The 12,291-nt window shown below is 47.9% G+C and overlaps 1 protein-coding gene across 2 annotated transcripts in view; it reads right to left on the minus strand.

The window, feature by feature from the left end:
* Positions 1-12,291, minus strand: part of LOC139059080 (uncharacterized) — a 78,541-nt gene that overhangs the window by 28,965 nt on the left and 37,285 nt on the right. For both annotated transcript variants that reach the window (XM_070536974.1, XM_070536973.1), the window contains one exon: positions 2,768-2,990. In XM_070536974.1, the coding sequence (XP_070393075.1) occupies positions 2,768-2,990 (223 nt within the window). The remainder of the gene's footprint in view (positions 1-2,767; positions 2,991-12,291) is intronic.

The following is a 12,291-nucleotide window of genomic DNA, read 5'->3' on the forward strand; positions in this document are numbered from 1 at the left end:
ACGTTCTAAGTGAATCTAGCTCACCATATAGCAACAAGCTGACGCTGCCTTTATCATGGAATGAAATAAAAACACTTGTAACTCTGTGGCATTTTCCAAATGCATTCTTCGACACCAGCGAAGTTGATCTTAATTTTAATCGGTAGTCATGGTATATTTCAGACTTGTGCATCGCACGGGGGATGAAACATTTTTTTCTTGATTTTAATTCAGACAGCTACACAAAGGCGAGCGTTTTGGTACGTGACGACACTGAAAAGAGAACGCGCCATCCATATCAGCCAGCCTGCTGCACTGAATGCAGATAATTTCTTATCTGATTTCTTTTCATGTAATGGACTTTGTAACTCGTACTACACATGAACAGACAACTAGGTATATTCCATACGCAACACTAATCAGTAACACCTTGAGGATGATTAGGCAGCTGCTGAAAAATTCAGAGCTAGAGAAAAGCTGTGCTTATTTTTCACAGTCCACCTGTGCAGACATGTAAGTCGCCTCGTAAGTGTTCAGACGCTATGTGGGGAAACATGACGCTTTCTTATGATATACATGAGGGGAAAGGATTATGTTTATTCCTGTAGTAACGCAATCGTGAGCCTCCTACAAGAATGCGTAATGGTTTTCCCGCATATTTAATGATTGCCCCTGCATATGCGCAGCTCAGATGATAGACTGGCTGTCAAATGAGCGTACACCGTTCGTTCCCAAGAAACAGTAAGAGCCTCTGAAACAACTGGCAATGTCGCGCGAACATTTGCTATGGAGGCAGTTCACTATTTCACATACTTTCAGGTACACCACTACCAAGGGAAAGTGTTCAGGAGTGCCAGGTGCCTGACCTTACAGTGACGTTCTGAAACGAATTCCACAACACTTCTCGCTTTTCTTTTTTTTTGAGGGGGGGGGGGGTGGCATGGTCGGTATAAAATGTCACAGGTTAGACCGCAAAGCGTTCCTGCCAGGCTGTTGGTATGCAGAGCCAACCGCCGGCGTCAGTGGAGCCGACGCAATATGCAGGAACATGCGTCCGATATAACGTAGGTGTTGGTGTTCCACCTCAGATATAGGGAAAACTTGAACGAAAACTTGAAAATTCTTGGGCATAGGGAAGGAATTGTGCGAGATACAGTTAAGTGCGTTTATAAAGTCTTGTGGTAGATCTTAAGCTTAGATGTACGTTGAATTCAGCTAGTCGGTTGTCTTAGTTGCAAGATTTAGGGAAAGATTTCGGGTAGAGGCAAATCAGGCCCCTAAGACTTGTTAAGTGTTTGAGAACACCCGTTTACAGCGTCGCTGTCTTTGATTGCCCCTTGCTCCTATAGGCATACATATTAGAAGATTTTCAGTTAAAGTTGCTAGGTTTTTTTTTTGTTAAGGAAGTGGTTTCCGGGAAATAGCCGCTCCATTTCACTCAGCAGTTGCTTCGCAGATTTACTCCGCACAGAAATGCGGCCAAATTTGATAGAGTTTCGCGTTATTTCCAAAGAATTTTCGGCCGCGGTGGCATACCACGCACGTGAGATGTGGGCCTGGACGTGTGGAATCTATTTGCTGGATACATTTTGCAATAATGGCATTTGTCATCAGTTATTGCTGAAAAACCAGACTTTCATAATGCAACCGCGCCTGTTTCCAACTCATAGCCACTGGGGGGACCAGTTGTTTGTATCCCTAATTCAGTTGAGTGGCCCCCCTTTCGTGAACAGCGCTGTTCTTCAATGAAAGTTTTCATCGCTTCAACAAAATTCCAAGGGGAAACTTGGTGGGCGAAAAGATCAAAGCCATAAACTGCTGCCCAGCACATCCAGCTACAGCACATTTCACTTATAATATGAAAAGGTGTCACAAAGAGAGGGGTGCGTAGCGCAGTTTAACCCGAGGCAGCATTTATTGCTTTCGTTTTAAGTAACCCGTACTTCCTTTCGTAATCGTCCTGATTGGATAAGTAACCGAGCGCCTCTATCCTACATTATAGCCGACATCGAAATGCAACGCTACGAGTTCTAAACTACTGCACCGTATGAACGAGCATCTAATACATGTATACGTGTACTATAGGAAATATATGCCTAACACATGTGCGCCAATGTAGTAATACTAATTTTTTGGTGCTGACAAAAATTTGCCCATAAATTCCATGTGTCTTCACACTTGCGTACGCTTTCGTATGTGTCCTCAAAAACTGGTTGAATGGCATCTTCAGCAGAACGAATCTGACACTTAGTATGCAGTGCGCATACCATCTCAAAGAAGTTCCGATACCTCTCGGTGGTGTGTATTAGGATAGCAAACAGGGAAATCGAGAGCAAGCGAGCACCGAAACAACCCAATGTCCTGCTTCTACGTCACTACTTTTGATGTCGTGCCCTAACTACACATGCACCTCCTGGCAAACTAAAGGGAAACTGCTTCGTATAAATGTTAACATAGTAAATTATTTAGGGCTCTCTGAGACATGCCAGCCCATTTCCTGGTGTTTAAACGCCCACGAACTCTCCTTTGTGCGAAAAATGAAAAGTCATAAAATTTCGCGTTGGTACTACTTCAACAAATATAAGGACGGACGTAGGACGGATGGACATCTATGTTTTTCATGATGACTTTTTCGCCCGGCGTCTTTAACTTCAGCTTGAAAAGCACCGACGGGCGCTGGATTATCTGAACTTCTAAAAGCTGTGGACATGAAACCCAGCTTTGACCCGTACGATATGTCTACCTCCACGTCCAATACAATCGACAGCAGGTGTATCGGGACGCTTACTCTATATCCACAGAGAAGCCGTGGTCCGTGTCTTTGGAGATGGCGGCGGTACTCAGGAACTTTACCAGCTGCGATCTCGGCTCCTTCATCAGAGTGTCGCCTTGCGGGCGGTAGAGAGAGTCGTAGAACAGGAAGTTGCAGAGGCCGTCCTTTGGAATGCCGAGCTTATTTTGTCCTACCACGCTCACCGTGCAGATGAGCGACTCGCCACTCATGCGTTGCCCTGTGCGCACAAGCAGCCCGTGTTAAACACACTTTCCACTTTGAAATAACACGACCTGTGTCACTTCCAGCGCCCAATGAATCCGATGCACAGCACCAAATGTTATAAACTTGCTTAAATACTTATAGCGCAACGGGCCATGGGAGCGCTTAAATATTGGCCGTTAGAAATCATTCGCCTTTGCCATGTCCTTTCTCTTGCAGGTTTCCTATGTCTTCGTTCTGCAACCACTTCTATATTAGCACTCGATCTATTAAGCCACGATGACGTTTTCTAGCATACGGGAAGGACTAATGAAAGGAAAAAAAAAGAAACTACAGCACGAGAAAGATAAGCTCTCTGTTCAAAATAGTGGCGTGTGACCTCGCCACTGTAGTTTTTGCGCTTCGCTACCACAGCAGTCTTCTTGATAATTTTTGTTAGAGCGCTGCATTTAAGGCCAGAATACATGGAGCGAATATGCGACGAATAGTCGGCGTTCGAGGCGCGGCGGCGGATAAAACGTCGATCGCCGCCGATCTAGCTGGAGCAGAAAAGTTCGTCGGGCGGCGACGATACCGGCAGCGGCAAACGAGCGGCGCCCCAAGGCGAGCCAATCAGGTCTCACTATCCGCCCCGACTTCCGGCTAGGCTTGCCCGCTTGTCCGTGTATCCCGATCCCGCTCTATCGTTCACGCCGGTCTCCTGCTTTTCGTACTCGTGGCATCCAAAGCGGTTAATTAGTTAATAAAAGCCATGGTTAGACAAGCTCACGTGCGCTACTTTCGGGTCTGCTTGCTTCGGCCGCGCGCGCGTTGAGCCACAGTACAGAGCCGCGGAGTTGGAGGTGCCGAAAGTTGTTTACCCGCCAAGTGTTGCCACAACGCATAGCATCGCCGCTTTCTTTAAACTACATCGGCACGTGAATCTGTGAAACACATAAAAAACACTAGAAATCATTTCTAAACAAAATTTTACGCGTTTTTAGAGTGTTCCGCAATTCAAAAGCGATAATAGTTGTCGTTAAAGTTCTTTTTTTTGTGTCATGCGTTTCACTACAGCGCATTTGCCTCGTCTATATTTGAAGTAGTGGCTTAGCGCGAATCAAACTGCCTAGCCACACCGGTAACAACGCAGCCGCTCACCGGCGGCGGCCGCCGTGTCTTCGCTCCATGTAGCGCAGCCCGACGAACATACGGCGTCGCGCCGCGGCAGATTTTCTGCCGCCCGGACATCGTCGTGAAAGTTCGCTCCATGTATTCTGGCCGTTCCTCCGTCGAGCGTCGGCGGCGTACCTCATCACCGAGCGAACGAGCACAGCGAATGATCGAGAGGGAAGGCGGAGCGCAGCGGGCGATAAAAGACGGCGAGTGTGAAGAAGGTACGAGGAGAAAATGGGGGAGGAGGGTATGGCGAAAGTGTGAGAAGGACAGCGTAGTGCCGCGCCAGACGGACTATGACGACGATGACTAAGAGATGGCGCCAGAGTAGGGCGCATCGTTAGGGGTTCTCGATGCGTTCGCTCGTCTCCGCACCGCTCGCGTGAGAGCGCGCGCATCGAGGCACTCTGCGTGTCGTCTGTTCACCAAAGCGCTGCATGAGCGGAGGTCTGTCTGCGGCAGCTGCTGTGAATCACGCCCACGCTTCAGTCACGCGGTGCCTCTCGCGATCTCCTGATTAGCGAGGCAGTAATTTATTTTCAGTATCAAAGACACTTGGTGGGTACAGACAAAAAGCCATACATCAGGCTTCACGAGGTCTGCTCCCCCGAATACTCGCGACACATTTCGCTGCGCTTCGAACGTGCCGTACGAGGCAGATTGCCCGACCCAGCAAATATAACGCGAAATTAAAAAGCATAAAGTTGCGCCAAATTTCATGTTAGGGAGTATCGTAATCGTGGGCGGACCTTATTTTTGGCTTGAGTTGCCACGGGGCATAGCCTCGCATTCAAATTAAATATAAGCAAGTAGGCCCGTTCCATGCGGATACTACAAAAGAGACTAATAGAAGGGGTCGTCCATGACCCATCAGCCGTCACTTTCTGGTAACCGTGTGGACGTCCCGCAGGCCTTGACGCGCCTTGACCAAGTGTAATTCTTTGGCAGAGGTGTCCTCAGCATTGAGTATTCGCTCAGTGTCACACGACATGTGTAATGTCGTTCACAGTAAATTACATTCATACCGAGTGTCATTGTGGTCTTGCGTTCCCTCTCTACACGCGTATACAACAGGGCATTTGATGGCGATGTCTATCGGCACGCGGGCAGTCGGCTATCGACATGTAAAATTTATAATAGACATAAAAATTGGTGAGGTGCTCTTGCCACACTTTCAGCAGCGCACGCGTCTCGTCATCCCTCCAGTTCGCTTTTCGCTTCTCATTATCCACAGACGAAGTTGCAGAGCTGGCTTCCGTGGTTGATAGATAGGCTTTGGCGCGTCACCACTTTGAAAACAATATGCAGAAATGGGAAAAAGAAAAGCTGGCGAGCATTTGTGAACATGGCCGACAAGGGGCGCTAGCATCCAGTCGGAGACGGGGAACAAGAATGTAGCTGCACAAACTACTTAAACTATCGTAATGTACATCATAAAATTATTAAAAAGTTCATGACAGCAATTATGACAACTTTTCTGATTACATTACGTTTTAACTTACAGATTTCATAATTTTTTTACCAAGCCCCTCTTGTCATTATTACATAAGTCCAAGCATGCATGAGTTCCGGAAACTCATTCAACGGGCGAATGTCATTAGCCGTGAGTGTCATTCACTATTCCCGTGTAGAAACAACAAAAATACCATCAAGACGTAATCTCATTCGCTGCGAATAACATTGCACGTGCCGTGTGACAGGGGAATAATATGTGTAAGGTGCCATAAAAAGTACGCAAGTCTTCCTAGCTATTGAGGAACAAGAGATTCTATGGAGCAGGTGTCCCCGAACTTGTGAGCTTGTGTCGAATAGAGTCATGTAGCTTCGTTAATAACGGTCCGCCGTACCCTACCCGTATTGCAGTCAGACGAACCACTGCCTTTTTTGACGTTCTGTTACCATCTTAAAATGTAAACACGAATTTAACACTGTAAATCTAAAGCCATTTGCAATATTTCAGAAGTCTTGGCAGTTGCAGAACGAAATGACTTTTAAAGGGGGTGTTAAGAATGGCGAGCTACAAGGGAAAATTGCCACCCAATTACGACAAGGGGGCAAGACGCGCATTCCGCTCTCTCCGTCGCTACAGCTAGGAGGCGTTCGAAGAAGCGGCCTTTGCGCTGTTAAGAATGGCGAGCTGCAAAACAAGATTGCCACACAGTTACGACAGGGCGACACGACGCGCATCTCCCCCTCAACGTCGCTGCAGCTGGGAGACGTTCGAAGAAGCGGCCTTTGTGCTGAAAACCCGCTTCCTTCCTCGAGCCCCATCGATATTGTGACGGGACGAGTTCGGTGTGTGAACAATAGTTTCGGAGTTCCCCAACGTGGACCTGATTTGACACGCATGGACAAGCTGCCATGGGGAAGCCGTATTTTGGTGCTTCTCATGCTCGTCCTGGCGCAAAACAACGAGCGACCCTCGATCGGCACCGATACTTCCCGGAACGGCACCCTTTCAACGCCGTCGTTTGGGCTTCGGAATGTGTGTGTCTTTGTGTCTGTAAACTGATCTGCAGAGCAGGGGCGAGTTGGTGATGAGTAAACGAACAGTCGCCGCCTCGTATGGCCGGCGGATCGAGTGTATAAAAACTGTGGTTGTGCGAATGCTGAGGACACTTCTCTTGAGCAGTCATGTTAGACTGAGTCACTTCTCTCATGCAGTCATGTTGGACTGATACTCTTTTTCTCAAGCAGTAATGTTAGACTGATTTAATTTCTGTAAATAAACCCTTTTCCTCGTTCTCGATGAGAAACAGTTCTTCACTTCATCAACGATCTCAGCGTAAATAAGTTGGACGACGGCATGGGCCAGCTACCTTCGAATTCATGCCGTACTCCAATCTTGGCAAAGGACCACGGACGATGGGATTGAGCCCCCAATCCTGACAACTGGCTGACAGCGGTGAGATGGACTTTGCGACATGGTGCTGTATCTGCGGTGAGTGCTTGGTTTTTGCTTTGACTCTCTAGGCTTCATTTTGTGGTTGTTCTGTTTAGAACAGTAGGGAAGCTAGATTGTTGTGTGTTAGCTAGGTTGTGTTTTCCTAGCTAGATTTAGAGAGCAGAATCAAGGCAGTAAAGCAGCAGTCATGGAGTTAAGGACACTGCTGAGAGACGAGTTGTTGATTGTTGGTGAGGAACTGGGCCTAGATGTACGCAAGGAAATGCTCAAATCGGAATTATTGGAGCTAATTTCCAATCAGGCCAGTGAGGCAGATATTGAAATGGGAATGGAACATCTCAAAAAAAGAGAGAAACGGGAAAGAGAAAGAGAAGAACGGGACAGAGAAAAGCGAGAGAGAGAGGAACGCGATAAAGATCGCGAGTTTCAGTTAAGGAAAATGCAACTTGAACTTGAAAGCAAACGTTTGGGGTTGCCTCAAGGAAGTGAAGGCGCTCTGGGACGATCAAGTGAGGCAGAATCGTACCGCATGGACAGGCTATTAAAGCCATTTGAGGTCGGGACCGACATAGGCTTGTTCCTAAGCAATTTTGAAAGGACTTGCGAGAAGATGAACTTCGGTCCGAGTACATGGCCACAGCGGTTGCTGTCTATGTTGCCGTGTGAGGCGGCGGAAGTAATCGCCAGATTGAGTGCGCAGGATGCATACGATTATGCAAAACTTAAGGCTAGTCTCCTGAAGAAATACCGCCTTTCAGCCGAAGCTTTTCGGCAAAGGTTTAGGAGCACAGGCAAGAAAGATAGCGAGGGCTATCCGGAGTTTGCATATAGCTCAAAGGCCAACCTAGTCGAGTGGCTTAAAAGCGCGGAAGCGTACGACAGCAGAGACATGATCATTGAATGCATGTGTCTAGAGCAGTTTTACAAAACCATCCCCCAAGCTGTGAAACTGTGGGTGCAAGACAGAGGTAATGTAAACACTGTGGAAAGGGCGGCTGAATTAGCCGAAGAGTACGCAACCCGTAGAAAGTTGAACGCCGAGGAGGGAAACTGGGACGGTCGAAATGGACCGCGGAAACCATTTCCGTTCAAAAAGGGTGCGCAAACTAGACGATCAGAGCCTGTAGACATGGCGGAAAAGCCCGCAGAAAAGAGCGAGGAGAAACTTAACGGAGAAACTGCACAAAAAGAACAGAAAAGAAAATTCGAATCTGTTAGACCAATTCGCTGTTACAAATGCCACAAACTGGGACATATAGCTTTAAACTGCGAGAAGTCTAGCGTAGTTTTTTCCTACGTGGAGGAAAAAGATGAGAATATGGAATTTTTAAGTCCATATCTCCACGACCTGCAAGTTAATGGAAAACCATGCCGAGTGCTAAGAGACAGTGCCGCCATGCTGGACATTGTCCATCCGTCTTACGTGATGGTAGATGACTTCAACGGAGAAGTAGCATGGATAAAACAGGTTGTAGAAGAACACAGCGTGTGTCTGCCCATGGCCAAAGTCAAAATCAGTGGACCATTCGGGGAGCTAGAGACTGAGGCTGCAGTTTCCAAATTTTGGTCACTGCAGTATCCCTACATCTTTTCGAATCGCTCGAATCAGTTACTGCGTGACAGAGGGCTCAAACTGGGAGAGGGCATAGTACAGGCATTGACCCGAGGCCAAGCTCGTAAGATCGCGGTGCTTTCGGCTGAAAATGCTCAAGCTCCTCCAGCGGAAGCAGAAAAGGGGATAACTTCAATACCCGAATCCGAGCTAGGCCCGAGGGACAAAAGAACAGTTGAGGAGAGCCCTGCCAGCTGACCAGCTCAATGAGAGCGTAGCACTAGAGTGTCAGAGTTCTAGCCTGCAGGAAGAGCAAGCAGACGCGCTCACAAGCGAGACAGGGTCGTTATTATCACCGGCCTCAAAGAACTTTGATCAACTCTTACGCGTGGATAGAGAATCACTGGCAGCTGAGCAAAAGAATGATGAGAGCTTAGCAAAATTACATGACACAGCTAAAGAAGGCAATGCTAGGCGCAACGTAACGATACATGAGAGAGGAGGGTTGTTGTATCGGCATTACAGAGATCGAAAGGGTAGGATTTTAGATCAGTTAGTCATACCTACTAAGTATAGGCAGGACCTTTTGAGTCTTTGTCATGGAAATGGGTGGTCCGGCCACCTAGGCATAAACAAATCAAAGGAAAGATTGCTTATGGAATACTACTGGCCTGGCTGTTTCAAGGACGTAGAAAACTTTGTAAGATCATGCGACGCCTGCCAGCGTTCTGGTAAACCAGGAGAGACATGGAAAGCTCCACTGAAGGTAGTGCCCTTAATAACAGAGCCTTTCAGACGACTTGTAATAGACACGGTAGGGCCTCTTCCAAAAACAAAATCAGGCTACAGGTACTTGTTTACCATGCTGTGTCCGGCTACCAAGTTTCCAGAAGCAATCCCTTTGAAAGAGCTCAGCTCCACCGAAGTAGTAGACGCGCTTTTGACAGTGTTTGCACGAGTTGGGTTTCCAGCCGAAATTCAGGCAGATCAAGGGTCAGTATTCACGAGCGCACTGACTTCCACATTCTTGCAAAAGTGCGGGGTAAAGTTAATACACAGTTCTGTCTATCACCCTCAGTCAAACAGTGTAGAGAGGTGGCATTCGGTGCTTAAGCGAGTTTTGCGTGCGCTCTGTTACGAGCACAAGGAGGACTGGGAGAATTGTCTGCCGGCAACTTTGTTTGCTTTGCGAACGGTTCCACATGAGGCGACAGGGTTCTCACCAGCAGAACTAGTGTATGGGAGGACACTCCGGTCTCCACTGAGAATGTTAAGAGAGATGTGGGAGGAAAGAGGGGAGAGTCCAACCGTGGTTGAATACGTGCTAAATTTACTGGAGCGGCTAAGCGCAACCCAAGAACTAGTCGGAAAGAACATGGCACTAGCTCAAAAGAACGCCAAATTCTATTACGACAAGAATGCGAGGCTTCGTACGTTTAACGCCGGAGACCAGGTAATGATCCTCAAACCTTCAAGAAAGAACAAGCTTGAAGTTCACTGGGACGGGCCCGTTAAAGTGTTGCACAAACTTTCAGATACCAACTATGCTTTGAGAATGCCCGGTCGCAGGAAGGAAGTGAGGATATATCACTGTAATTTGATGAAGCCGTATGTAGAGCGGAGCGGAGTCGTTAACTATACCGTCAAAGAGCCGGATGGCATTGGTACCAAGTTTAAGGAGTATAGGGCGACCTCCAACTCTGAAATCGGCCTAGAAGAAGTAGTAGAGCACTCGGTAAGCTCGCACGCTCTAAAACCCGAGCAGCTAGATGAGCTAAAAGGGGTGTTAGGGGAATATCTCGACAGATTCAGCGATCGGCCGGGTAGAACCGAACTGATAACGCATGAAATTGAGCTGACCTCTACCGAACCAGTAAGATCAAAACCTTACAGGGTGTCTCCAAAACAGAGAGAGATTATGGAGGCAGAGATACAGCGCATGCTAGAGTTGGGAGTTATTGAGCCCGCTGAGAGTGACTACACGTCACCGCTAATACTCGCAGAAACCCCTAACAAGGACCCTCGTCCGTGTGTTGACTACAGGAAGTTAAATGCCATCACTAGGGATCAGCTGTACCCGATACCCAACATTGAGGAACGAATTGAAAGTGTTAGCACTGCTAAATACATTTCAACTATAGATCTCGTGCGGGGGTACTGGCAAGTTCCCCTTTCAGAAAGTGCCAGCCGCTATGCCGCATTCATCTCGCCTGTAGGCACTTTTCGCCCTCTCGCACTCAGCTTCGGGCTGAAGAACGCGCCGTTTAGCTTCTCTAAGTTAATGAATATTGTCCTAAAGGACTTGCAGGAGTTCGCCTTACCTTATCTTGATGATGTGGCCATTTTTTCGGACAGCTGGGAACAACACGTATAGCACCTCAAACAGGTGTTCTCACGGTTGAGGGAAGCCGGCTTAACGATGAAACCGGAAAAGTGTAGGTTTGGCTGTTCGCAGGTTACTTATCTGGGCCATGTTGTCGGTCAGGGCATGAGACGGCCGGCTGAGCTGAAAATAGCTACAATTGGAGAATTTTCTCAGCCGCGCACGAAAACGGACCTTCGTTCATTTTTGGGACTTGTGGGGTACTATCAACGGTACATTCCGAATTACTCGCAATTGGCAAGTCCATTAACAGACGCCCTCCGAAAGGGAGCACCGAGTAACGTACACTGGGATAAGGACAAAGAGAACGCTTTTCAAAGTTTGAAAACGCTATTGGTTTCTCGCCCTGTGCTTCGCGCGCCAGACTACACAAAGGAATTCATAGTTCAATGCGACGCAAGCGACAGAGGTATGGGCGTGGTACTTAGTCAAGTCGGCGACGATAACGAGGAGCATCCTATCCTCTACGCCAGCCGTAAACTAAATGTAAGAGAGGAAGCCTACAGCGCTTCAGAGAAGGAATGCGCTTGTTTGGTTTGGGCCGCCCAGAAGTTGTCGTGTTACTTGTATGGAACGAAGTTCATCTTCGAGACCGACCACTATCCTCTGACGTGGCTCAATCAAATGTCACACAAAAACGGCCGCTTGCTCCGATGGAGCCTCACTCTCCAAGAGTACAACTTCTCCGTTAGATGTAAGAAGGGAAAGTTCCATAGCAATGCGGATGGTTTGAGCAGGCTAATTTGAATTCTGCGTTTGAGGGTCCCGCCTAAATTTTAGGGTTACTAGTGTTAACTTTTCTTTAAGCGAAGAAGATCCCCTCTCATTTAACAGGATTCCCTCCATGATTGCTGAATTTGTCAGCAGGAATTTTCTTCAGAAATTGGCGTAGCGAAATGTAGCATTTTTTTTGTTTCTGCACTTATGTTGTTGTTGTTGTTTTCAAGCCTAGCGAGTCTAAAGTGAGAGCCAATGCACGTCATCTCGGCGCAGAGCCGAGTTGTGGGGTTCGTTTTGCAGTTGCCTGTCCTTGGATGTTTTGGGGCGGTGACATCAATGCACAAGTGGTCGCTGCGAGCCAAGACATCAATTCCCCCCTGACCAGCAGCCGTTCTCTTCCTGCCTAGCGGTTGTCAACGCTAGACAGTCGAGACTTTCCGGGCCATGGAGGCGCTGTTAAGAATGGCGAGCTACAAGGGAAAATTGCCACCCAATTACGACAAGGGGGCAAGACGCGCATTCCGCACTCTCCGTCGCTACAGCTAGGAGGCGTTCGAAGAAGCGGCCTTTGCGCTGTTAAGAATGGCGAGCTGCAAAACAAG

The sequence above is a fragment of the Dermacentor albipictus genome, chromosome 4, assembly GCF_038994185.2.
Source record: "Dermacentor albipictus isolate Rhodes 1998 colony chromosome 4, USDA_Dalb.pri_finalv2, whole genome shotgun sequence".
In the NCBI taxonomy this organism is placed as follows: Eukaryota; Metazoa; Arthropoda; class Arachnida; order Ixodida; family Ixodidae; genus Dermacentor; species Dermacentor albipictus.